General features: G+C 39.9%; 2 protein-coding genes across 3 annotated transcripts in view; both read right to left on the bottom strand.

Annotated features, from left to right (window-relative positions):
- Positions 1-1430: 1430 nt before the first annotated feature.
- On the bottom strand, positions 1431-13132 carry LOC111221910 (N-lysine methyltransferase SMYD2-A-like). The gene is made up of 12 exons (XM_022745506.1): positions 12860-13132; positions 11261-11324; positions 10351-10461; positions 9299-9359; positions 8185-8312; positions 6989-7056; positions 6421-6523; positions 5917-6027; positions 5531-5651; positions 5167-5341; positions 4418-4526; positions 1431-4164 (listed from the first exon to the last, which is right to left on the bottom strand). Exons 1-12 carry the CDS (start codon positions 13030-13032, stop codon positions 4081-4083), a joined length of 1308 nt encoding a protein of 435 aa, XP_022601227.1. The 5' UTR covers positions 13033-13132; the 3' UTR covers positions 1431-4080.
- A 3959-nt stretch (positions 13133-17091) lies between these two features.
- Positions 17092-25535, bottom strand: part of galnt2 (polypeptide N-acetylgalactosaminyltransferase 2) — a 50630-nt gene continuing 42186 nt past the window's right edge. Inside the window, exons 12-16 of one of the 2 annotated variants that reach the window (XM_022741473.1) lie at positions 23627-23719; positions 22183-22266; positions 21674-21827; positions 20522-20641; positions 17092-20405 (exon numbers count right to left, since the gene is read on the bottom strand). In XM_022741473.1, coding sequence (XP_022597194.1) covers positions 20250-20405; positions 20522-20641; positions 21674-21827; positions 22183-22266; positions 23627-23719 — 607 coding nt within the window. In that variant the 3' untranslated portion in view covers positions 17092-20249. The remainder of the gene's footprint in view (positions 20406-20521; positions 20642-21673; positions 21828-22182; positions 22267-23626; positions 23720-25535) is intronic. The other variant, XM_022741482.1, reaches the window with a different exon arrangement.

Here is a 25535-nt window from a genome sequence, read left to right as displayed (position 1 = left end):
GTTTGCTTCCGTCACAGCAGTGCCACCATATGGTGTATCTTTGTAAATATCACATTGATAACAGACAGGATGTCCATGAACCTCCCAACACCATGGTCTTATAATTTCTGGTGTTCAGTCAGAAGTTTTTTTGGGGACAAAAACACAAATGGTTCAGGACTCAAATTCATGCAAATGATGGGGTCAAAATTCTCATGAACATAGAAGTCGAGCCAAGTTAAACATTAGATTCACAAGCTATGGTCTAGGAAATTTGGTAGTTTTTTGCACTGAAAACATTGTTGTTCGGCAGAAAAATATCTAGTCATATTTGCTTCTGCAAATCAAAATCAGACACAGGCCAGTTGCCACCAGAGGTCAACTAAATACTTTTTAGTAACAAACAAAATGTACACTGGGTATTGAAAATGTTCAGTACCAAAAGGAGTCATTAAATCGATAACTCGATCATCAATTTCTGACTATTTTATTTCGCCATTGTTTTTATTATTGTTTTACTGTTACACCTGTGTGTGTGATGTGAGAGACTGAACTGGATTTAGGTTTATGGCATATTTTCTTGGTTTGTTCTCTTTATTGTGCAGTCAGTGTGTTTTTTTTTCGATTGCTGGGGTATTTTACAGGTACAAATCTTGGGCTTGCAAAGACTGAACGATGGTGGTATCCACCACTGGACCCTGCAATATCAACTTAGACTTCAGATGGCGCCTAGTGCCGAATTGTCTCTGCAGGTCTTCCACCACAGCCGTGCACAAATGCTTGATGTCCTTAATGTCCAGGCAGAAACCATCGGGGACAGTGAGTCCCTCCATCGCAACACTTTGACCGTCAGCAGGGTAACATATGATCGGAACCGGTCACTGTCTGTCGGGGCAGAAGGATCAGGATTCAAGAACGGTATTACCAGTGTTCAACGAAATAGTGTTATCTTCTGTGGGATCTTGACTCTGCTGCGTCTTCTTTGGTACCTGTGGCACAATGTTTTGCTGTCTTTTTTGTGGGATACGTTACGTAACACACACGCGCGCACGTGTTACTCCTCATCACACCTGACAACTGAAATCCTCCTGAGCGGGCAGGTTTTCTCGTATACTGTTCTGTGCTCTTGTCACACGCACGCGCGTGGTGATATGTGCGCCCGTTTTTCAGACTAATTAAACGGCATACGTTTCACACTGGATCAAAGCTTATTTAATTGCCACAGCTTGAAGATGAAGTCTCCCTCTCGTGAAAATGAGCTTTGCATATTGTTACTTCATTTGGATGCGAGAGCTTCACTGTGCTTAATGATGTATGTGTGTCTTGTTGTTGACATGATCGGGAAATGCAGATGTGACATGGACTCCTGAAAAACTTCTGATAAGAAACCGCAAGTGCAGCAGGATTACTGCAGGACATTTCTGATGAACAAATAAGCATCTAGAGCGACGCAAGTGCCATACTGTCATTTATTGAGTTCCACTGAAATGGTACAGAAAGAATCAGAGGCTCAGACTTTAGTTATGCATTCCATTAGGATAACATCCATGCCTGATAAAATAACAGTTCATTACAGAAATAGAAGAAAACATCATGTGGGTGGTGTTTTAGCTTGTCTTCATCTGGTTTTATATGTGCAGCAGAGTATGGATTTAAACGTTTAAATCACTGTGCCACAGGTTTTGTCTTTCATGACATCACAGGAAAAAGAAAATAAATCGTGCATTTTCTTAGAGTCTGACCAGAAATGTAATGCTTGAATCTGGCAGCATTAGGGTTTAGATGGTTTTTGGCTTGTGCCACCTACAACCCCCCATATAGTCTTTCCTTAGTCAAAACATTAAAAAAGTAAAAATGTCAAACAGAGCTGCTCAAATGGTGCTTTTGGATTACCTATGCAAAGCTGTAAGGCAGGCACCTGCTTGATGCATTTTTGCAGGTGACAAAGAGAGTCACCTGTGCAGGAGTTGCTACAAATGTGACCACAGGCAACTAATTGGAGGGCTATTTCTAACCCATAGTAACCCACATTCATGTGGTGCATATAACTGCATCTATAATAAACAAAGGGTAGAAGCTACAGGTATTAAAAAGAAAGAATTAGATCTGTGACTTTAGTTCCTCTGGCACTGCATATCCACCGACAGAAACTAATAGATTGAAACAAAATGTGCTTACAGGTTTGCCATCTTGACATCATTTTGAGAGCAAGAATCCTTAGTAAGGCCCAGGTGATGATCTTTGCATTGCCTTAACTTTCAAGTTTTTAACACAAGTTGCTCTTAATTTGGTATTTCTATATACTGATGTAGTCAAATCTACAGCAGAGAGAAAAGTACAATTTTACAATCTGCAACCAGTCCTTCTAATGATTTCGGGGCTGGGGTTTTTAAAACCATAATATACAGGCAACACTTTTCCAGCATTTATGACAAACCTTGCTGTCAACATGGTTTTCTTAATCACAGCCTATTGTATCACTGATACAGATTTTTATGAGGTTTAAATACCTATTCCTGCCGAAGGTAATGCTTCCTTCAAAAATTGCCATGTTTGTACTATAGTTTTATAAATATATATCATGGTATTTAAATAATCTCAATCAATTTAGTTTACAAGAGTGCAAAAATGAACTTATTACTAAAGTAGAGATTAAAGGAAGATGCGTTTCCCTTTTAAGAAATATTTCATTAATTCATGCTGACTATAAAGTTTATCGCGTATGAGGTTGATCATATTCCCCCATGTTATCACTTTAATAAAATGCAAAAGGTATATCCTTTATCCTACCCAGTCATGCTGCACATTAATATTATATCTAGGGTAATGACAGATTAATATTCAATCATGGTGCTTATGAGAGAACACTAAAAAGGTACAATGGTGTATCTCTTTGCAAAAGGCAACAAAAGCTACAGTGTTGCGCCTTTTTTCCTGAGAGCAAAGGGGCTCTGATCCAGGATCATTGGTCAGGTTATAGTACCAATGTCTTCACTGTGACTTAAGAGGCAAACTGGTCACAGATCAGCACCCCCTTTAAGGATACACTGTGAATAGAGAATTATAGCTGGTTCCTTGTCAGTTAAACCCGTGGCCCTTTTGGTCAACAAGCCTCATATGAAAAAAAAACAAAAAACAAACAAAACACATAGAAACACACAACATAAACAATAACACATGCAACACTTCTTGTTCTTTAAAATAAGCAAAACATACTGTAAGACAAATCAATCAAACCACTGGTTATTCATTCAGGAATAGTTCTTTGCATTCTCTTCTCCATTGCTACAGAGTACCAGATGCATGGTCAGACATTTTTTTTTCACAGTTTAGACAAGTATTGATGAAGCCAGAAACTCTGTTGCTGAATAGTTGATGGAATTAAAATGCATTGGCTGGGTAGTAATATCCTCTAACAGCTACCCAATATTTTGTATAGAATTTCAAAACATGAGCAACTGCTCTGGAGCAAAGGTGCAGCCAAAACTGCTGCCACATGGTCTGTTGATGGGTCCACAGAACACAGTGAATGACCTCTGACTCCCATGGACAGAAAAGCTGGAGGAAAATTCACTTCAGACAAAGGACCTCATGTAGCTGTTACATGAAAGCTTTGTGTCTTCCAAAAGGCAGCTTTAAAGGCAGTATTAAAGTTTCTGTTTTCTGCTGACGTGGTCCTTTTTTGAATAACAGTATGGGTGTTAAATGGGTTTAATGAGCTTCGGCAAACAGAAACCAACATTTTCAAAGAAGTTCATGGTTAGAACTGTAAGTATTTCAGACATATATTTCATCCCAAAAAGGTAATCCTAACTTGTCTGCTTTCAAGTCCAGGCCTGACAGGACGTAGGCTGCTGCTGCAGATAGAAAATGTGGTCATCCTCTGCCACAATATGTTCATGGTAGACATGAAAAACAAAAAACTCTGCCTAAAGAGAGGCAGGAAAACAATTGGGTGGGCAATGGAAAGGTTTTAAAAACAGGGAGGTATAAGATGCATGCCATGCAGTTGTGATGTGTATTTTTGTTGTTGCTTTTAGAGAGAGGTTCCTCACTCCAGTGCCTCCCTTTAATCTTTCTGCTCCTTCGGCTGCACCTTCCTTACTTCTGCTCCTCGATTTCTCGTTTGACTTCTGCTACATAATGGTGATCTTTCCCATGAGCTACCTCCATGATGGCCAATGCCTGGAAACAGAAATGTTTTTTTTTTGTTTTGTTTTTTTTTTAAAACAACAGACACATCCATTCCTGACAGCTGATCAATCTGAATGTATGATAGTATTGCAGCTTAGGAATCACTGCTTTTTACAGCTAACTCATCCTTGGATGTTCTATCCTTATTCTTGCCCTTTTCTGAGCACACATTCTTTTCTACTTCACAGACCTTCAATTTGCCACCAATCAATATACAAATGGACCACATGTCTGTAAATTATACCTTCTTCAGAGCTTTCACTCCTTGTGTCTTCTTCTCCAGCCCCAAATACAAACGTCCCAGTTTCAGATACATAGACGCCACGTTCAGAGAGTAGGCTGGATAGTGCACACTGCAGAGAGAATATAATTTATACATCAAGCTAAGCAGTGAATGCGAGAGGAAACAAGATATAATCTATAATTAATGTTACATTTGGTTTTGCTGTAGTGCTACAAAAGTTCAAACCATATGAACTGGGAGAGGACAATACTAAAACATGTACTGTAGAAGATGTGGCTGAGAGTTATAGACCACAGAGGGAAAATACGTTTAGAAGTATCACGTGCATTCACTGTGCAGTAAAGAACACAATCTAACCTGTGCTGTAGTATAGTGTATATATTGTTGGTAGGATAAAGTATAGTTCATGGGAGATATAAGCCATGCTGTATTTGTAAAGAAAACATTAATAACATTATTCTGAGCTGTAAGGTATGGTTAAAACAAATTATTAAAAGACTACAATCAGAATTACATCACCATTCCTATGAGAACTCTTACTTGACAAACTTACAGAGGTCTGGAGAACTGAACCTATGTCCTTAAATTTCTCTAGACCTCCAAACACTGTATGAGACAGAGATCTTAACAAGTGAAATTAAATTCTAACTGATGGACTGCCTGCCCAATCAGCCACAGAAGTTGTCTACAGGGCAAAACTGTTGTTGTACAATTGATTGATCCATTGTCTGCCTTACAGATCAATTTACCTATATGGCTGAACGATCTTCTCTCCATAGCTCATAGCACCGTCCCAGTCCTGCATGTAGAGACAGACGCCCATGGCCTGATACATCATATGCAGCATGTAGACGTTGGTGTCTGCAAATATAGCCCCCATTTTCTCCTGGCTGAGCTCACACATCTCCAGCAGCTCACTGGGGGGTGCCAGAGTGTCAAGGAATAATGACAGAGAATGAAGCAAAAGAAGGAGAGGCAGGGAAGTGAAAGTTTGTTGTTAATAAAAAGAGTAGACAAATCGAAAGACAGAGGGGAAAAAAAACAGGAAAAAGAGAGTGAAAGAAAAAGAGTGCAAGAATGGGAAGTACATTTATAATCACAGGAAGAGGATATTCTTGTAGTGTTTGGCTCTCCTAAACTCCTCGATGACATTCTTAGCGTAATGGACCATGGATTGTATTTCCTCCTGCTTTGGTGGAGAACTCAGCTTCCTGATCTCCATTTTTGCTTTGTCCTAGAGGGAGATGAAAAGACATGACATAAGAAACAGTTGTTCGTTAATGTATTTTACAAGAGATACTATAAAGCGGATCGTGTAAAGTGTCAAGTATGTTGTGGGTTCACACTAGTGACAACGCCTGCAGTGAACCTGCTGCACTTTCCAACAGACAGGACACTGATGCTGTTGAGATACTTTCTAGTATATTTCTCAAATCAACAAATGAAAAGTTTTCACCACACCTACATTCTATATATCAAGAAAGATAAGTCAACAGTACCTTAGACTTGGTGGTGCACTCAGTGCATTGGCATGTGAAGAAGTAGGAATCTAACAACCTCTCTTTCCTGTCCTCTGTTGGATAGAGCAGGTCTATGTAACTGTTAAAGATCTAGAGAGAGAGAGAGAGAGAGAGAGAGAGAGAGAGAGAGAGAGAGAGAGAGAGAGAGAAATAGTTCAAGGGATAAAGAGAGAGAGATATGTGGCCATTTTGCATCAATCAAAAATAAACACTAATAAACATCTAAACATCTGTATTTCTGCCCCTCTTGACAAAATTCAATCTGCTTAGGAGCAAGACCTAAACCTTTCACAGTTGAATGACTAATGGGATTTGATCTTCAAGCTCGTTACACTGACATACCCGGTGTAAACTCTACACATTGTCCATTTGTTCAAAATTCAATATAAATATTCTTTGAGAAACATCTCTATTTCTGTAATTGTATTTGGTCTCAAAATTGCTTTTAGGAATTGTTGCTGAATGAGTCCTATCTTTTCTTACCTCGTCTCCGGGGTTTATCTCTTTAACAGCTCTGACCTCAGCCATTGTGCCTTTATAGGTCACTATGACATTAGGACTACAGCTGTGATTCATCAGTGCTACACTGGAAGGACAAAGGGAAGAATGAGAAGCACAAAAAGGTTAAAGAAATTAGTGTGAAATCAGAGAATGGAGATAAAAGCATTACCTTTAGCAGCTTTAAAATGTTAGAACTACATGGTGGTTCATGTATATGCTACACTGAATATAAAAAGACATAAAAAAGACTAAAATAATAACCAGAAGCATCTGGGATATAAATAGATAATATAATAATATAATATAATAAAAACACTAATTGTGTGAAATCACATTATTGTTCTCAAAACAGTGAGAAACAGAAAAACAAAGCGGCAATGATGAAGAGGCTGAGTATCGATGTAAGGAGACAAACAGAGGAAAGAAATGATCATTTTAATCAAATGTATTAACATGCTGTATATACTGTCTCTTCCAGTTTTATTGGCACAGTAACTACACTGATGATTGGATGAACTCCTGAATAATGATCATGACATGGACTACTTACTCAGGAAAAACAGCTGATCCCAGATGGGAGAGTTCCTCATCCTCTATGGTAAAGCCATTACAGTTTACCTGGAGACAAAGAAAAACAGGAGAGAGAAGGAGGGACAGAGCAAGAGAGAAGGGAAAACACAAACAAACAGGTGAAGACAGGGACAGAGAACAGGGTGAATAGTATAATACAAAAGGCATCACCCTCTGCTCTACTGTGCTGTAACACCCCCCTCCACAGAGAGGCAGGAAATCCAGCTGTGCAGATTAAATGTAGCCTGAGATAAGAAGCCAAAGAGGCCATTTCCACTGGTGTAGTGTGGAGAGAAAGGGGGGGCAGGTCAAATTAAAGAGCTAAACGGTGTCGAGTTTAACAGACAGGAACAGTGGGTGTGTGTGATACAGATCCTGGTTCAACTCAACATGTGCTCCAGTGTTTGTATCTACGAACAAGTGTGGGATGAGCATGGTAAGAGGGGAGAAAGATGAAAAGATGTGTGAACAAAAACATATTACAAGTCTGAGTCTGATTGGTGTGCACATGTAAACACACTATATTTGCACATGGTGTGTCTGAATGTTTTGTCTGTATGCATGAGTGTATGTTGCAACCCAGCATGTTCTTCCATAGACCAAGAGAGGTCAACACCTGTCTGTGTGTCAGACAAAACCTCTGACGCTCTCCTAACCAATCACATGCCAGTAACAAAACACACCCAACCTAGGATCCTGGATACTTCTGGGAACAGAAAGTTTTTATTCAGTGGATTTATAACAGCATGTCAGCAGTTAAAAAAGGTACTGCTCCAAATTTAGGAATTCATCTATTCCTTTTTGCTCAAAAATGTAAGAATTTTAATAATTAGAAATTCTGTTTCACATTGAAGAGATGGCTCAAGTGTAGAGTGAGTCCAGGGCCTAAAATTTAAATTTGAATTAGTTTGAATAAAAACCTCAGACTAATTACTAGTGACACAATCAATTTTCAGAATGTTGTGCTTCTATTAAAAAGCCTCAACATCTCTCTTTGCAGTAACAGCGGTGGGCATAGGTGACGCAGGCAGCTGCTTAGGCACATTTAATCTCATTCTACAGAAACCTCATACAGAGTGACTCCAAACAAGACTGAAACATCCTCATGTTGCAATACATACGACTTACTGCACTGTTTCTTCAGTGTTCCAGTAAAAATATTATGTTCAATTTTACCTGCGCAAAGAGCTCTGTGAGAGCCTGTTCATTGGGGAGGTCACTGATGTGTCTGGAGTAGAAATGATGCAGCGCTGCTAAATCTGCCTGGTTCATCTCCTCTTTTTCACTGTCCATCTTATCTAAATCTGGAAGAGGCAATGAAACACAGGCAGAGGAGGGGATGAGAAAAAGACAGGGAGAGAAAAGTCAATAACATAAGCCACCACAAATAGACCACCTTGTATCCTGAAGGTTGTGTGTTTATTAGCTCTTTCAAAAGGAACACCCTAAAAATTACTGCCAAGTAAAGAAAAAAAACAAAACATGTCACAAGGGTATCTATCAGCAGTAATGAAATTTGGCTCTGGCTTTCTCTGATAATAAGAAATACAAGGTTTAAAGAATGAGGCAACTGATAAAAAATAAGGAATAAAACAAAGTTGGCTATTCATCCAGAATTGTATATTTGTTGTTGTTGTTGTTTGTTACCACTTCCATAACAATCTACCATATTCCAGTGCACAGAAGAACCACTCGGTGTTAGTAAGAGTAGAATATATCAATGCTATAGGCCATGTGTCACTGTCAGTCATACAAACTCACACACACCGACACAGACTGGTGGCAGCAGGCAGCAGCTGGCCACTGATTTGCTTTGTGTGCATGAGAGACAGGTGTGAAGGTTAATTCTCTGACAATCCTCTGATGACACATCTGAGCCTTCAACAACAGCTCACACTAAATGATAACACTAACTGGACCAGAAAACACTTAGTGGATGCTGAGATGGGACACTGTCTTGTTTTTTGTGTGTTTTGGCAAACACACAGTTTTATCAACGTACAATGTACCTTGCTCAAGAGCACAGTGACAGTAGTTGTTAAAAGGAGGGGAGAGAACATGAAATTACAGTATGCAGAAGCTTGGGATTTAAGTCCCAGTGCTGCTGCAGCCTTAGTGAATGAAAGAGACAAAACCAGGACTGGAGGCTACAGCAGAGGATATTAATAGACATGCTGCTACAACTGCAGAGACTCAGGAAGATCACACACACACACTGCGCCATGTAACTAAAAGTGCACACGTGTAACTAAACACACGCTCATATATTCATACACACACACACACTTACGGGCTTCAAACTCTTTGAGCAGTAGCAGCCTTTCTGAAGGGGTGCGCTCTGTTGTGACTCTCTGAAACATGGAAGACACATGATCATTTTAGTCAAAAAATAAAGTTGGCAAAGTGAGGCAAAACTGAATGTCGCGCCTCCAAATTGACATGACACTCATGATACTACTCATGCAAAAGTATACAAATGGAACTGAGATGATTTCAGTCATTACTATGGTCTAGCTCATAAATGTAACTTATCATCAAGCCTTAGCCACTTATTCTATTTTAGTCTTTATCTTCTTAAAGGCTCTAAACTCTGTTGAGTTTGTAGCAACATGCTCCCATTCCACCTTCAGTTATTACGCTTTTCATATACAAACTGGTCAATTTCAGTTTTCCTAACACTTGCCATAGCAGTAAAATTACAGGTGTAACAAAGAAACATTACAAACAGCCAGTGAGACAACTACAGTAGCTATCACAAAGCAGGAACAATATCTGGGTCCTAAAACAAGCACATCTACAGTAAATGAAATGAATGAAAGCAATTATTTATGTTATCAGTTGAATCTATGTATGCCCAGTCAAAACATCCACTGGGAAAAACATAATATGTGGTCTCCTCAGGATACTTCTACTTTAGATAAAAACATTAGAGGGTTTTATTTGTATTTAGTTTCAGATCTTTTGATTTCAATTCTAGTTTACTTCATTTCAGCACACATTTACAGTTGTTTACTTTGCTTTAATTTTAGACATAGTTTTGTTTGCAGTGTCAAAAACATTAAGGTAGGACTTAATGTTCAACTTGTGCTTTCTTGGATTTTAATGCATTTCCAGTCCTAAACGCAGTTTTGATTATAAACTGAGAAGGATGATGTCTTATGTCTCTTTATTTCAGTTATTCTGTGAAATTATCTCACATCCATCCATCTTATCCCTCTTCTTTTGCTTCCCGCTTGCCGTTTATGTGAAAACTTTTCCTGCATAGATATACATGTTGTTCACAATAAAAACAGACATCTTTGAATGTTGAAACATTTCTTCTCCTTCTTTTTATAACGTTACCTGTTTCATGATAATTCTGGCCACCAGTCTGACAGTCTCTGATGGACACCAGTTCTCCCCATAGGCACACATGGCTACACACTCCAGCTTATGCATGGGCCAATCACCTCTCTGCATAAATACGCAAACACACAGAAGAAGACAGAAATAAGAAATGATTTAACAATCCACGTTAAATTATCTGTTCAGTGGAATAATACCTGAAATGACTGACAGCGAGATGGTGAAATGATGATTGAAAGAATGATTTTATCACCACAAAGTTAATCACCATTAAATGAGCATCCATGGCAAATGCACCCTACACACACACACACACACACAAAAACAACTAAATTTTGCTGCAGTGCATCGATAGTGTTTTGTGCCTTGAAACTAAAAGTAGACAGAGGCAGAAGGGAGGCAGACTGAATCGTCATAGCAACAACGTGTGAACAGTGCGGGTACTCTCTCGCTGCCTGGAGCTCTGCTGAAGTGGTTCTCAGTGTGTGGTCCAAGGTGCCAAGGGGGGTCACAAGAACACTAAAAAAAGTCCTTTAATTTACTCTGTGCTGGTTCTGGTGAAGCAAAAGGCATGTATGGATGCACACGGAGGGCTCAGACTGACACCAAAAAATAAATCACCTGAACACCAATCACATGGCTTGATATGTGTCTATTCTCATTCTTTGTGCTTGTATTTGAAAAGAGAAGTAATAAGACCAAAACAAATGAAGACTACAGCAGATATTTGTAGGACGCACACACATATTTTGTTATATATATTTTAAAAATATGTTACTGTTTGCACTAAAATTCATTCATGGTCAGTTCCTTTAGTTAATAGTGAAAACTGGAAAACAAGCTCTCACACATAATCTACAAGCCCTCCATGAAAATGCACAAAGAAAGACATGGAAAGCGCTCTTACCTGACAGTCCACATTGCAGTAGTAGGCCTGCTTACATTTGCCACACTTGAAAAGGTCTTCTCTCCTGTAATGACACGAAGACACAACACATTAGTTCGCTACATCTGTGATAAGGGAGACCAGTGCTGACAGTTTATAAGTAATAACACACGGTGCTCCTTCAGCTGATGAGACAACTTTACCTGATCTTTTCTTTTAACATGTTTATGTTCTCCCATACTTCTTACATGTAAGATATTTACATACTAATTGTTAAATTGATGGTGAATGAGCTGGTCTTGCAGGTTTGTTTCAGTCCTGTGACAAAAAGGTGGATCACTTCATTCAAAACACCAGAGCTCAGACATCAACAGAATTTAGTTAGTTACCAAACCTTTCATTTTATTCATAAGTGCTCCATTAGAGTAAGAAGTTAGAATTAAATTCTTATCAATTCTACCAAGATATCCAGTTTATTTTCATACAACAACAAAAAAAGAACACATGTAAAATATATCACTGTGTTTTAAATATCTGATTAATTACAGCAAGACACATATACATAAAGTTGAACTGGGTGTTTCTGACTGTATAGAAGCAAATGTACACACACACACACACACACACACACCCCTGGCCTTCTCATCTCTTGGCTCCTCCTCTCCTGGGACACATGGTCACCTATATTTAGCACCCTAACCTTTTACTGCTCTACAAACCTTAATGGCAGCCTGGGTAGGAGGTGTGTGTGTGTGTGTGGGGGTGACATGGGTGAGAATGTGAGAGAGAGACTAGAGTTAATGTAAGGCTAAAGGCTGTCACAAAGGGTGTCATAGTGCATCAGATCTCAGTAAGATAAGCAAGGGAACTGTAGAGCTAAACCTTAAATAGACCAGTGCACTGCAGTTTAACCTTCCTTTATGTTTTTGACACAGTATGCCTACACGCACAACACATCAGGACTCTCTGAATCATGTAGGCTAGCCTTTCTAACCCCTCCACTTCCAACATCCTTACTGATGCAATGGAAAGTATGTTATAATTCTCATCTATTGGTAAATAAGTGAAACATTTAAACCTGATATAACCAGAATAATTAAGGTAAAACCGAAAATCATAATCATCAACTGATGATCACATGTAATGCTGTCAGCAGAAATGTCATATTATGACATTAAGAAAAGGCTGAAAATGAGTGACGTGCTCGTTTCTCTGTGTATACTACCTGTAAGTGTGTCTAGCCTGTTTAGGTCTATGCACTAGCATATTAATATGCTCATAGAAAAGCAAGCTTTTTAGCTTTTGACTTTAAAAACATCAGTAAGGATGCTGTACTTGTATTTTAGACTCTCTTGACTCTGCAGTGCTACAAACAAATGGTGCAGTGTGAGGTCAGGTGAGCTGCCTCACTGCACTGACCCATATTAGTCAGCGCCAGCTAGGTAGATACCCAGAGGTTTAATAGCTAACCTAGCTAGGTGATGAGGTTAGCCAGCGCTGAACTGGACACGCTACTGGCCCGCCTTGCTCTGTTTTAAACAACGTGAACATGCTACCAGCTCGTAGCTAAGTGTCCCACAGATGTTGTTCTTCAGCTGTTTCAGAGAGGTAAGATGTTACCTGGTGAAGCAGTGCTCACAGTGCGCTCCCCTCTCATTCACTGTCAACACGAAGGAGTAAGCAGGGCAGGCGAACACCAGCTCCCCCACCGCGAAGTGCCTCACTGCCCGCAGGCCTCTGCCTTTGTCCGGGCTCTCAAACCTCTCCGTCCCCTCTATACCTTCGTTCTTCATGGCTTGTTCTGTCTGCGGTTCTTCGCTCAGAGACTAGCACCGAGCACCACCTGTGTCTGTCGAGTGCTCTAATCACCCTCAGGCTAAGCCCCTTCTTCCTCTCCGGTGCTCTGTGTGTCCGGTGTGGCTCTAACCGCCCCCTGCTGGAGAGGAGACACCGCGGACATGCACCCACACAGTAACTAATGCACTGTGGTATGATGCCCTGACATAAACCCGGTCTATATCAAATATTGGTATTGGAGGCTGCAGTTTGTGGTGTTGAATTGTATTATATTTAACAGAGAGGCGTTTCTGTTATTTAAACTAGACCTGCCTTTATTGACATAAATGTGGTGGACAAAATAATATAAACACCTGTCAGTATAAAGCAATGCAATCAGCACCTCTCCTCAAGTTTCAACAAAAACTGAGGATGATGGTAGGATTTCTTGCAGGACTTTTGTGTTAGACTGCGTTAGTTTTAGCTACATGTACCCAATAAACTGCCACTGGAGTGTATCTGTTTTTTTATACTTGTTTGTCATAGTTAGCCTTTTTATGTGTGCTATCTTTGTTTATCTTTGTTGCCCTTGTTTTACTCGTATGTCTCTGTATCTTTCTGTATAATTGTTCCTTGCACTGTGTGCAAACAGGCCACACTGAGAGCTACTGAAAATTGAGAGTCAATACACTTGCATGTCTAAACATACTCGGAGAGTAAAGTTGATTCTAATTCCTGTTAGTAAGAACGGAGGCCATTAATGTTTAAATAGGTTTAAAGAAAAAAAACTTCATTATAATGCAGATGTATGTGTCAAGGTGCTCCAAGGTCCAACCAGAGCATTTGCTTGACACATTTTAAAGTATCAGGTTACCAAAATTATTTGGCAGATAGACAGATATGCAGACCCCAGCAAGATAACATACAGTGATGCCCTATATACTACACCATATGGTCAAAATATTCTGCCATATTTTGTGTAGTGTTAGTCTGGGGCTGTTTGTCTTGGTTTAGGTTAGACTCATAAATTCCAGTTAATCTTAATGCTCCACCACACATGGATATATCAGAAAACTGTGTTTTTCAAACCTTAAGGCAACAGCCAGGTCCCAAAATCTTATAGAAAAACCTTCCCAGAGGAATGGAGGCAGCGTGGAGCACACTGATGCCCATGGTATTGGAATGAAATGTTCAACAATCACATATAGTGGTGTTCACAAACCTTTGTTTTTAATGTTGAGAAATTGCATAAGAACCAAATAATTCAGCTCAGGACGCGTCTCCTCAATTTGGGTATAAAGGTTGGAATTCCTTCAAACGATTAGAGGCTATTCAGTGTGACAGATGTTATAAACATAGTGTTTATACATTATGAATGTGTCACTTGGAGCCCATTGCACTAACCATATTGCCTTTGTCCTAGTAACCCATCTTACCCAGAAGAAATATTACCCATTTGCACTGAAATTTGATACTTGGTTTATATATAGTTCAGGACAAAAAGTTTCCCCATGGGACAACACAAATCAGTGGGTTGTTGAGGATCTGGCTGGCATTGCATTTGCACATTTTAAAATCCAAACCAAAATAACATTTGAATACTCCTTCATTAAATAATAATCATTCAGAATACATGTAAAATTCATGTTTAGTTTTCACCATGTCCTTTCTTGGATCAGAACACCAGAGAAATTTCAGAAATGATTTCATCAACTAACAAACTACTGACTGACTCACTGACATTGAAAAAAGCCAAGAAGCAAAGCAGCGGTAGGATATGGAGGTTTTAGCACAGCAGTCCAGATTGACGGCTGCATGACTGAAAACTGCAATAGAGCAACAACACACTTTATATCTGGGTATGTTTGTGATGGGTTTTTATCATGAGCTTGCACCATCAATCACAGAAGCAGATCAAAAGACTCCACATTGTTTCATTTATATATATAAATGCATTTATTTAAGTTAATCATTTCTCCTCATTCAAAGTTGAATTTCTGCAGAATCTATAAAACAGGGAACAGTTAGAAGCGCTGTACAGTCCGACAACAAAACTAGGAACCGCGGCTGAGTACACTGTGTATATATGTACATACTGTACACACACTGATGTAGGTATATACAAAAATATACACTTTTACATGTGTGACCCCCTCGTGCCATATCACCCACCTCATAATTATAACACTGCTGTCATTCAATGAAGCCACATTCCTAGTAGAAAACACATTTATCAATCCATTAGTTCGTGTCCCTCCCTCCTGATTACCATTGCATGTTTTAGTTATCTGTCATTACTGATTGATGAGACTTTTACAGTATATTGTCTTATGTGCATGTTAAGCCCCTCTTACACCCTGACTCAGATACACTCTTACAGTGACTCATGGACAAGCTTAAGCAGTCCTGAGCTGGATGTCTCAGCAGGGCTTTTCACCTATCAGAGAGGGCTTCTCTTCTGTTAATCCTAAGAGGGGATTTGGGGTGGGCTGAGAGGGGAAGACGTCCTTCTTTAGGACAAAATGTGACAAAACTCTTCTCCCTGTTTTACCGCATAGCTGAGAGAAGACCAAAAACATTACACCTTCTCCCGTTAAACTCCAATAAACTGTTGATTGTTTCCCTCCAAAACAGAGACAGTAAGAATAAACTCCTACTGGCTCAGTGGGGAAGATGCTCTTCTTCACCGACTGGTGTTCAGTTATACTTTTAATGCAAATAAAGATGTCTGTCTGTAAGATTGACAATATCCTTCCTGTCTTTGGATGAAGCTTTTAGCTATTTCCAAAGTGTAGCGCACGCACGCACACACACACACGCACACACGCACACACGCACACACACACACACACACACACACACACACACACACACACACAAGGCTGACTGCCTCAACAGACGTTTTACAGACATTTAAGTTTAGATCCATTGCACAGCTGGTGTTTGTAAAAAACTTAAAGACATGGAATCAGGAGGCAGCCAAATTTATACCCCCGGTCTGTTATAAAAACTGACACCAGATCAGCAGCTAAGAGCCGTCTTCCCCCTGGCTGTTCCTGCCCTCTGGACTGAGACTCGAAAGAAAGAACAATGACATACACAACATACTGTAGGCAAACATGCACCCAACACATAAGGAGTTCACCGCGACTTATTCTGTATTTCCAAAGGCTTTTACTCATTTTCATTCTTTCTTGAAGGAACTTTGGCACATTGTGCAAAAGATGTAAACATTTTATCATCCAATCAAAATGAGGTGCTGGACTTTTACAGCCGTTTCCTCTGTGTATAACATAAAAAATAATATAAACAAGAATAAGACTAGTTTAAAAAGAAAAGGCTTTAAACAACACATCTTTCCCGTTGTAAGCGGACAGTAATGCCATGGTCACTCAGGTGTGTGCAGTTTGGTTCTCACGCCTGTTCTGAGGTGTAATGAAGCTCGCTTCCACTGAATAGTTGGGTGAGCGGGGCTGAATTAACAGTTTATACAGAAAAAAGAAAAGGAACCAAAGACAAAGAAAATGTGAAAAAAAAAAAAAGTCTGGAATTCTCTGGTTATGCATTTTGCATGAGAAGTTTACTACATTCAGTCCCTTTTTTTCCAATAGAGGGCGCTACAGGCCATTAAAACATCAGCATGTCACCCTCATGGACAAACACAGTGGACTTGAAAATGAAAATCTCCTTGTTTGGGGTCTGTAACTATCTCACAGTGAACAGCATCAACATTTGATGACACACATTAATACTTGAGAATTGTTGCCGCATAGTTGGATGTCAGCTTGATAGCAAATTAATTATATATCTAGCCCGTTTACAGTTCTAGACATGACCCTTACACATATACATGAAAAGTAAAAGAATAACTAACCCAGACTCAGACCTGCCCTATAAATGATCTCATCAGGGTCAACCAGCTGTTAGGGTTGCAAATTCAGAATTAGCAGAAAATCATCTATAAGACTATAACATAAAGATGGCACGATTCCTGCAACACAGGTAAAATAAAAAGAATAAACACCATGTTGTTTTAATTTTTAAAATTAACTCCAGCCATTTTGAAGGACTGTGTGTGTGTGTGTGTGTGTGTGTGTGTGTGTGTGTGTGTGTACGCTGCACCATGTAGTAGGCTGGGGGGAAATGGGTTTTCTATTGTAACATGTCTTTAGTGTCATGTACCCCACCAAAGCCTCTGATTTGACTGCAGACACAGGTTTAGATGCACATTTGAGGAATATGAATAAAAACTCCTCTTGTGAATTGCAATATTCTTAAATTAAGACACAACTGAAAATGTTTCATATTATTTTACATTTTCCAAACAGAATGGCAAAAAAAAAAAAAAAAAAACTTTCCGGCATTAAAAAACTTTAACAGTAAATCCACCTCTTGATTAGCTTTGAATCTAACTGAAACCCTAAACCAGATTTGGGCCCTTGAGTCTGGTCACCATGGAAACACAAAACCTTCCTCACACCCCCCCTCAGGGTGAGTCTCACTCCGGCCTCATACCCACAGGTCCTATGCCTCAAAGCACAATGAAGAAACCTATCAAGTCAAAGGATAGACTTTTCCACCAGCTGCAGTTTCCGCTGACCCCTCTCACTCCACTCACTCTGCTTACAGATGGATGAACTTGTAGGACAAGACAAAGCATCAGGTACAAGGAAACAGAATGGCAGAAAACAAGAAAGGGATACAAGAGTATCAGAGAACACAGCAAACACAACCAGCTGTCTTTGTCAGTTTTGGATAAAAAAAAAAAATCTATGGAGCATTCACAAGTAAGTGTGATTGTGTGTGAGAGAGAGGGAGAGAAATGATGAGAAACAGAGGATATTTCTCATTAAAAACACTTGAGGCTGCAGCTTCTTTCTAGAATAAACTAGGAAATGTGATTTCTATTGGTCATTTCTTCTGTACATTATATCTGTTCAGAGATGTTTTGTGTTTATGTATTTGCCTTAAAGCTGCCAAGTGACGAGTCGCTCCAAATTTAATCAAAACCAATTCCCACTAAAATCCACCCTCATTACTCATCAGTGACTAACAGTACAGAGAATCACAGCAGTGAAGATGAAGTGATGATGAAGCACAGGGGAGACTAGTGTTGCAACAGATACATGTACTGTAAAGGACATCAGTAACACAGTCAGGTGACAAGAAACTAACAAGTGGCACAATTCTTTTTGGTTGCACCAAAATATTGTTGCACTGAATAAAACAGCTCACCAAAATAAAAGAGAAAAGAGTTCTTATTTGTATCAGCACAGCACAGGCTAAGCAGTCCTGTTTGTGCAATCAGAAAAACCTGCCCACCTCCAGCAGAAACAGAGTGAGGACAAACAGCAAAACCTTGTTTACTGCACTTTCAAACTTCTGAACAGATGGCTCATCTAAAAGCCACAATGAGGAAAACAAATATGTTCATGCAAAACACTCCTGTCTCAGTGTAATTGTAGGAACTTGTTGGTGATGCGTGCAGCTTGCAGGAGCTAAGAACACATGTGCATGGACATTTCATACAGTTTGTCTACAGTCAGGACTTTGGAAACACTGACATCTGTTCTCAGGCTGGAATAAGCAAGGTTTTACTTTGTCAACAAAACTGAGGGATCTGTGAGGTCTCTATAAATAAAAAAAAACAAAACAACTTGACTTTGTCACAGAACTTCATTATTAGTCATTTGAGAAATTTGCCACACATGGACACCAATAAATTTCCTATGCCAGTGCATGCTGGGTAGTGTTGAAAGTGGATAAACTATCATCTTAATCATGTCTGTTAGTGTAAAAGTGTAAAATATTGGGCATCTCATCACGGTGATATTAAAAAGTCACTGTTATCCATTTGCAGCAAACACCTGTTTCTCTAGAGAAGAAGCTGCAACATCAAATCCAGTTTGGGCACGTTTCTTAGACAGTAACCCGCCTACAATGGCAATATAGACAAAGGCAAAGACCATTATCTGTGCAGGAAAAGGAAGATGTATAAACGGAACTGCTCCAAAGGAGCTGATAGAGAACAGCGAGAGTATGTAAAGAAAAATGATTTCAATCGCTCCTCTGGTATTCCCGAAACACAAAACATCAATTTGGAAATTTGGTTAAATTTTTTTGACAAAAGTAAACAAAAAAAGACTGGTAAGAGATTTATTTTCTGTGTTTTTTCTTTAGAGACATAACGGTGTGGAAGTGAAGATGCTGTAACAGCCAGTGCTACAGCCTGAAGACAAACAGTAAATCTTCAGATTGGGCTTCAGGACACTTCCTGCTTTCAGGAACTGTTCTTCCAGGCCAAACCGGTGTTAGGCCCCGTCCAAAGTACAGAAGCTCCTCCCTGAACCCCTTCCCCCTCCGCAAGACACATTCTGTAGGAAAAACCGTACAGAAAACAAGGAAGTACACACAGCATTCTTCTCTCCACCTCATCTCTCTTTATCTCTGTTGATCCTGTAAACCAATGAAAGTAAACAAGAGGAGAAGCTCATGAAATTGAGTCCATTTCCTCTCTTCACATTACTCTACACCTGAACCTTTATCGAAACCGCAACCCGAAGCCTCCGTCTGCTGTTACAGGCTCTAGCTCGGTGTGGAAAACCAACGAGAGAGCACTGGAGTGGAGCAACAACACCAACATCCAACATCTGATTCTTTCAAGAACAAAAAAAAAAAAGCTCCTGTGAACCCCCATACAGAATTAAGACCAAGAAATAAAAAATATTAATAAGAAAATAAAATAATTACAAAATAAAAACGTCAGAGAGTTCTATTTCACCAGCATTGAAGAAAGTAAAAGAACAAAAAGAATTCATTCGTCATTTGCCTCTGGAACCATCAATGAAAAAACACTGAGGTATGTAGTTTGGATGGAAAGCCTCTTCATCGCTTTTATCCTCATCACGATCATCACTGTCGCCACCCATCCATCAAATACAGTCAAGTTTCTGCTTACTCCAGTATGGTCTGCAAGCCCCTCCCCCCAGGGGGCGTGGCTCGTTGTGGTTTTTTTTTGTTGTTTTTTTTTGTTGTTGTTTTTCTTTTAGGAGGGGTGAGGTGGGGGAGAGGGGTGTAGACATGACTGGCTGCACCTCTGAGGAGGAGGAGGAGGAGGAGGAGCTAAAAGCATCCATTTATCCATTGAGTTTGTCTTTCTCCTGGAGTCCATCTTCTTACCAGCGTTTCAGAGTCCGTTGGTGTCTCTATCCAAGATCCAACTGTGTAGCGCCCCCTATGATTGTAAATTGAGGGTGAACTTCCACTGCTGGTTGAGGCTGGGGCTGCAGACCTCCACAGTGAGTCCGCCCATCCTGGCACTGCGGCTGTCCAGACAGAGGTTACTGCCCACGTGACGAAGCTTCGAGTTGGACTCAATCTGCTCCCATTTCTGTCGAGAAGAAAACGACAATATGACACACACATACAAAACACGTACTGTGCAGAAATGTTACAAATGTCCCTCGAGACGAGAGTGAAGCTGCTGACCAAACTCAGTGTCTTTACCTGTCTGCTGTCATTCTCTCGACAGCCTTGTAATTTAATGAGGGAGCCGGCTGTTCTGTCCACCACAGTCAGACACAAGTCCATGTGCTTAACCGATTTATCCTTGGTCAGGGCCCATTCCTTTACAAAAATACATACATGTAAAAATATTAGTATAAATGCTCTGAGCTTTTTCCAATAATCCGAGTATTGGTCAATATCATGTTCTGACCTGATGTTCTATCATATAACATAATATGGCTGCACAATACATGTTACGGTGCTGCACAAAAAATCTATTAGTGGTTATTTGAACAAAAAGTCCCATTTACTTACAACAACTGGCACACACTGAGTTTGACATGTTACACTGAACAAATGTCTGGCATTACTGCAAATTGGTTGATCAAGTGATGATGAAAGTAAGACCAGTTTTACCATGTTTACATGACATTTTTGATCTATAATGGTATGTGCTGCTCTGATTTAACAAACAATCGCAGCAATAGATAATGATGTATCTGTGTTATATTATACTCTTCCTCTAAAACTGACACCCAAAGGAGTTAGTGCTAGTATCCATAGAGACATTAATTTCCCCTCAAAACATGTTGTCTAAAGAACCACATTGTCATTCACATGTCTAATTGAACAGGCCGTCTTTGCTGGTCGGAGCTGCGGTTAATTTCAAGCTAGATTTGATACAGCACAAGTTTGAAAAGTTTTGAAAACTACTTATGTGGCAAGAACCGCAAAATGATGAGAGTAAACCAGATATGTAAAGTCGATGTCTGGAGCAGCAGTTTCCCCCCTCTACACCTGTCGTTCTATTTCAGGAAAAAACTATTTGAGAAACTGCCGACATAAACACACTGGTGTAAGCTCATGCGCACACTCACACTCACACTCACACACACACACATAGTGGAAACTCTCTACATTCAAAGTGCTCCAAGAAATTACCACGTCCTCTAAGAGCAATGTAAAATACTTCAGTGAACAGAAACTCTGTAAGTTCAGTGCATATGTCACAAAAGTCAAGCCGAAAGAAAAAAATCAGTCAACCCTGAATGCTAAAATAGCTGAATCCTTTAACATACCCTCTGTATTCTCACCACAAGTGCCACCAGCTGCCACCCAGGTGTTTCTAGAGCAAAGATTTGACAAGCTGACCTGTGTGTGTCCTCGTGGTAACGCTACCTGGTTTCCCCCAGCGTTGTGGCATTCATAGACGCCCACCACCCCATCAGCAAAATGACCCAGGGTGTCCAGACAGTTTCCTCCCTGCTGCAAGGCTCCAAACGCTATGTCCTGGTGATCTGGGACCCTACACAAACACAAACACAGTGTTGTTAGATTTCATATTAACTGTATCGTGCTTGTATCAAGATATTAAGGCTTTATAATTTGACTGTTAACAGCAGACAGTGATGTAAGTATGGTGACAGAAAAGGAAAGAGCCAATGGGACAGTATAGTATTTAAGTAATTACATCTGAAACAATTAAAATTTTAAACTTTTAACATTTATGCATTATTTATCTCATTCATATAAGACAAACTGCAAACCTGCCAAAATGTAATAATGTGTTTGAATCATAATTGCGGATAATGGTTAGTCATTAGTGTCATTGCAGTCATTTGCACTCTATCATATTATATAAAATGCTCTCATTGTCTTACCTCAGTTCAGGGTAGACATTCTCCAGGTACCATTTAAATGGCTTACAGCCTAATCTCTTCTTCATCTCCAAACGGCTCTGGATACTGGGTGAAAGGAAGAGACAGTGAGAGAATTAAAGCATTGATCACTTGTGGTGTCCAATACATCTCTAAAGTTTGACTGAATTATAGCCCTGCTCAGTCATTCTGTAAGGGCAGGGGGTGGAGGCCCAGGGCACATCTGAGGCGGCATCCTTTGGGGAAAATAACTGATTAGGCTGACACTGGAGGAAGATGCCCAGAGTGTTCCCACAAGGTCACACAAGAAGCCTTTTTATCTTTGTCTCTCTACACCGCATGAATGTGAGAGTGCATAAGACTCTTCTGGAGGCGGGACGAGGAACAAAGACACAGTAAGCTAGGTTGCAGATAAGGTGGAAAAGAAGGGAACAGACAACACAACAACAGGACACAACAATAATAATGCTAACATGCTCATGTTTAACAAGTATAATGTTTACCATGTTCAACATCTTTCAGTTCAGTGTGTTAGCATGCTAATAGATATTACATAGTACTAAAAGTACAGCTAAGGCTGAGTGATGGGAATGTCATTAGTTTTGCAGGTGTTTGGCAATGAACCAAAGTATTGGACACATTTAAATATTGACCACATGATGGTGGTAAATGAATTGCCAGGGAATCACTGAAGTTATTACCCTTCATCCTGAGGGGGATATGAATGTGTGACACAAATTTCATATCAATCCATCCAGCAGTTGTCGGGACAAAACCTCAAATGTCAACATTGCGGTTTTGTGCCAGTCCATCTTATAGATGCTAAAATATTTCAGTAGATAAGTGAAAAATTTGACCTGCTGGTGGCACTAGACGAAGAATCAAAGGATCCCAAGAGTCAGCAGGTGTCATCCTCTGGGAACCATAAATATCTGCACAAAATTTCATGTCAATCCATCCAGTAGTTGTTGAGATATTCGAGTCTAATATCTCAAAGAGAAGTCCACCTGACATTACCATCCCTAGAGCCAAGTCGCTCGCATGGCTAAAAACTCTAAAACAATCCTGTTTTAATATCCATCTACCATTTTCATGGAGCTCTGCCATCTGATCCTTGATCCTTTTTACTAGAGCCGTTTGTGTCCATCATGTTCTTTTTCTTTGCCCTATGCCGTTATAATTTCACACTAATCCCTTCAGCACATCAAATAATATGACAGTCTTTTGATCAGTGCAAATCAGGCACCGACTTTTCGCCCTCTTTTAAGCCACATTAACTGCCTCATGTCAGCTCCATAAAAGGGGTTACTGACTCCTTTTACAGCTGACATAATGCTAATTGGCAAACTCATTAATATGCCCCTTAATGTGGCTGCCTTTGTGATTTTCTGATTTAGCGACATCATTCTGTTAAACTCCGGTAAGGTTTACACTTTAGGGTACTTACTTTCCGTAGGGGACATTTCTCGCTGAGGGGACAGCAGCATAGTAGAAGTTTTTATGCTCATCCATCCACACTTCTGCTGCTCTCCTTGTGTTCCTGAGAGATGTGACAGAAGACAGGCAAAAAGAGACATGAGACATCAAACAGGGTAAAAGAAAGACCAAGAGTAGATGAGGAAAAATAAGGATGGAGAAGGACGGAAAAATGTGTGTCTGTTTTGTGATAAGTGACAAACAAAGTGAGACCGAGTGTGGCAGTGACAGAGAAAGAGAAAAACAGGGACAGAGACAGATTAAGGACAGAGGTATGTGGCAGACTGTACCAGTGTTGCATGGGAGCTATGCCCAGACATGACCAGTCATCTGCAAATTGGACATGCTGCGTGTGTGTGTGTGTGTGTGCATGTGTGTGTTTAGTGTCCAAGAAACGTGGCACTAGACAGACAAACACATGGACACATACACACTGTCCTGCTCTCACTTCTTTGTTTTTCATTTATATGTTTCACTGGTTGAACAGACAACTGTGAACATTTGCTTATCTTTCCACTTAATGCGTTCATGGATCATCAGTGTGTGTTGACATGATGTGCAATGACGTTTTGTCAAATGTTCATTCTATCTGACACAGAACTGTCAGACTATGTGTCAGCAGCAGTCACAGCTTGACTTGATCATATCTGCTTTCTTTCTAGAAATGGGGTTTTTCAATATTTTTACACTGTGGCCCTCCCCTCAGACTAAATCAAGACAATCACACCCCCACAGCTGTTTGAGTTTTTTGTCCGTTTGTACACAGGATTTCAACACAAACATCAGCATATAAACAGATAGAGGAAAGCGTCAGTGTCCCAGGAATATAAGAACCATGTTGACAGATGGGACATTAGTAGCCTTAGTAACTATAAATATTAATGGATTTTGTCACACCTTCTATTATTCTTTGTCTTACTTCTATTTGGGGATAATCATGCTCTAAGTTTCAGAGCTGCGATTCCCATAATACTTTGGAGGATGTAGACAGAAAGTGTAATTGTGCCAGTCTTGGCTACAACTTAAGCCCTGTTATTTTTTAAGAATATGTTTGTTTAAAGTTGGCACCATTAAAGGTGTGCTGAATTAACAATTATTATTGCATTACACCAATGGACGTACAGATAACTATGACTGGATCCTGAAGTAAAGTTTAAAATGTGATGATTCTCAAGTTGTGGAGTTATGAGGAACATCTTTTATCCTGAGCAGAAAGTAATGTCAGATTTTTATCCTTGATTCTTTATTAATCTTGCATCATGAGATAGTTCCCAGTTGACTGTTGTAGAACGGCTGAAAAGGTCGTGACTGGACAGAATGATAAAAGGTCTTATGACCCACCAACTACAGCCATGCTCTGTTCTAGACAGGTACAGAACATGTGCCTGTGACGCTTTAAAGTGACACATGTTCAGGGAAAGCTGCCTTCAGTGCTTTCATCAGGAGCACTGGACACGTAACTGCCTACAGTGTTGCATTTAGCCTTTTTGTTTTTCATAGAAAATTCTTACAAATAAATATAACTGATCTTCTGGCACAGTGAATGTCTCTGTTTCAAACAGTTTTGTCCTGATGAGGCTTTTGCTAGCATGTTTCCAGACTACCATTTACTGGTCTAAACGCCCCAAGATCATCAGATGTTCAGAATTAACTATTTTCAACATGAAGAAACCTCCATTTCATCCTGATCCACCTGCACCCCAGTAACAAGGACAATGCTCACTGGGGAACTTTATGTGGGGTTTACAGGGGCTTTTCTTCACACTGATTGTGAGATGGCCTCATCTCTGTTTCTCTCAGAAATGCTGCTTTAGGAAGAATAATTATAATGGTGTCCAGGTAGACAAAACAGGTGCTGTCTGGTCGCTGCCCAGGGTCAC

Source organism: Seriola dumerili, unplaced genomic scaffold (assembly GCF_002260705.1).
Source record: "Seriola dumerili isolate Sdu_G_001 unplaced genomic scaffold, Sdu_1.0 BDQW01000003.1, whole genome shotgun sequence".
In the NCBI taxonomy this organism is placed as follows: Eukaryota; Metazoa; Chordata; class Actinopteri; order Carangiformes; family Carangidae; genus Seriola; species Seriola dumerili.
Note: the sequence above shows the minus strand (reverse complement) of the source record. Positions and strands in the feature narration are given on the sequence as shown.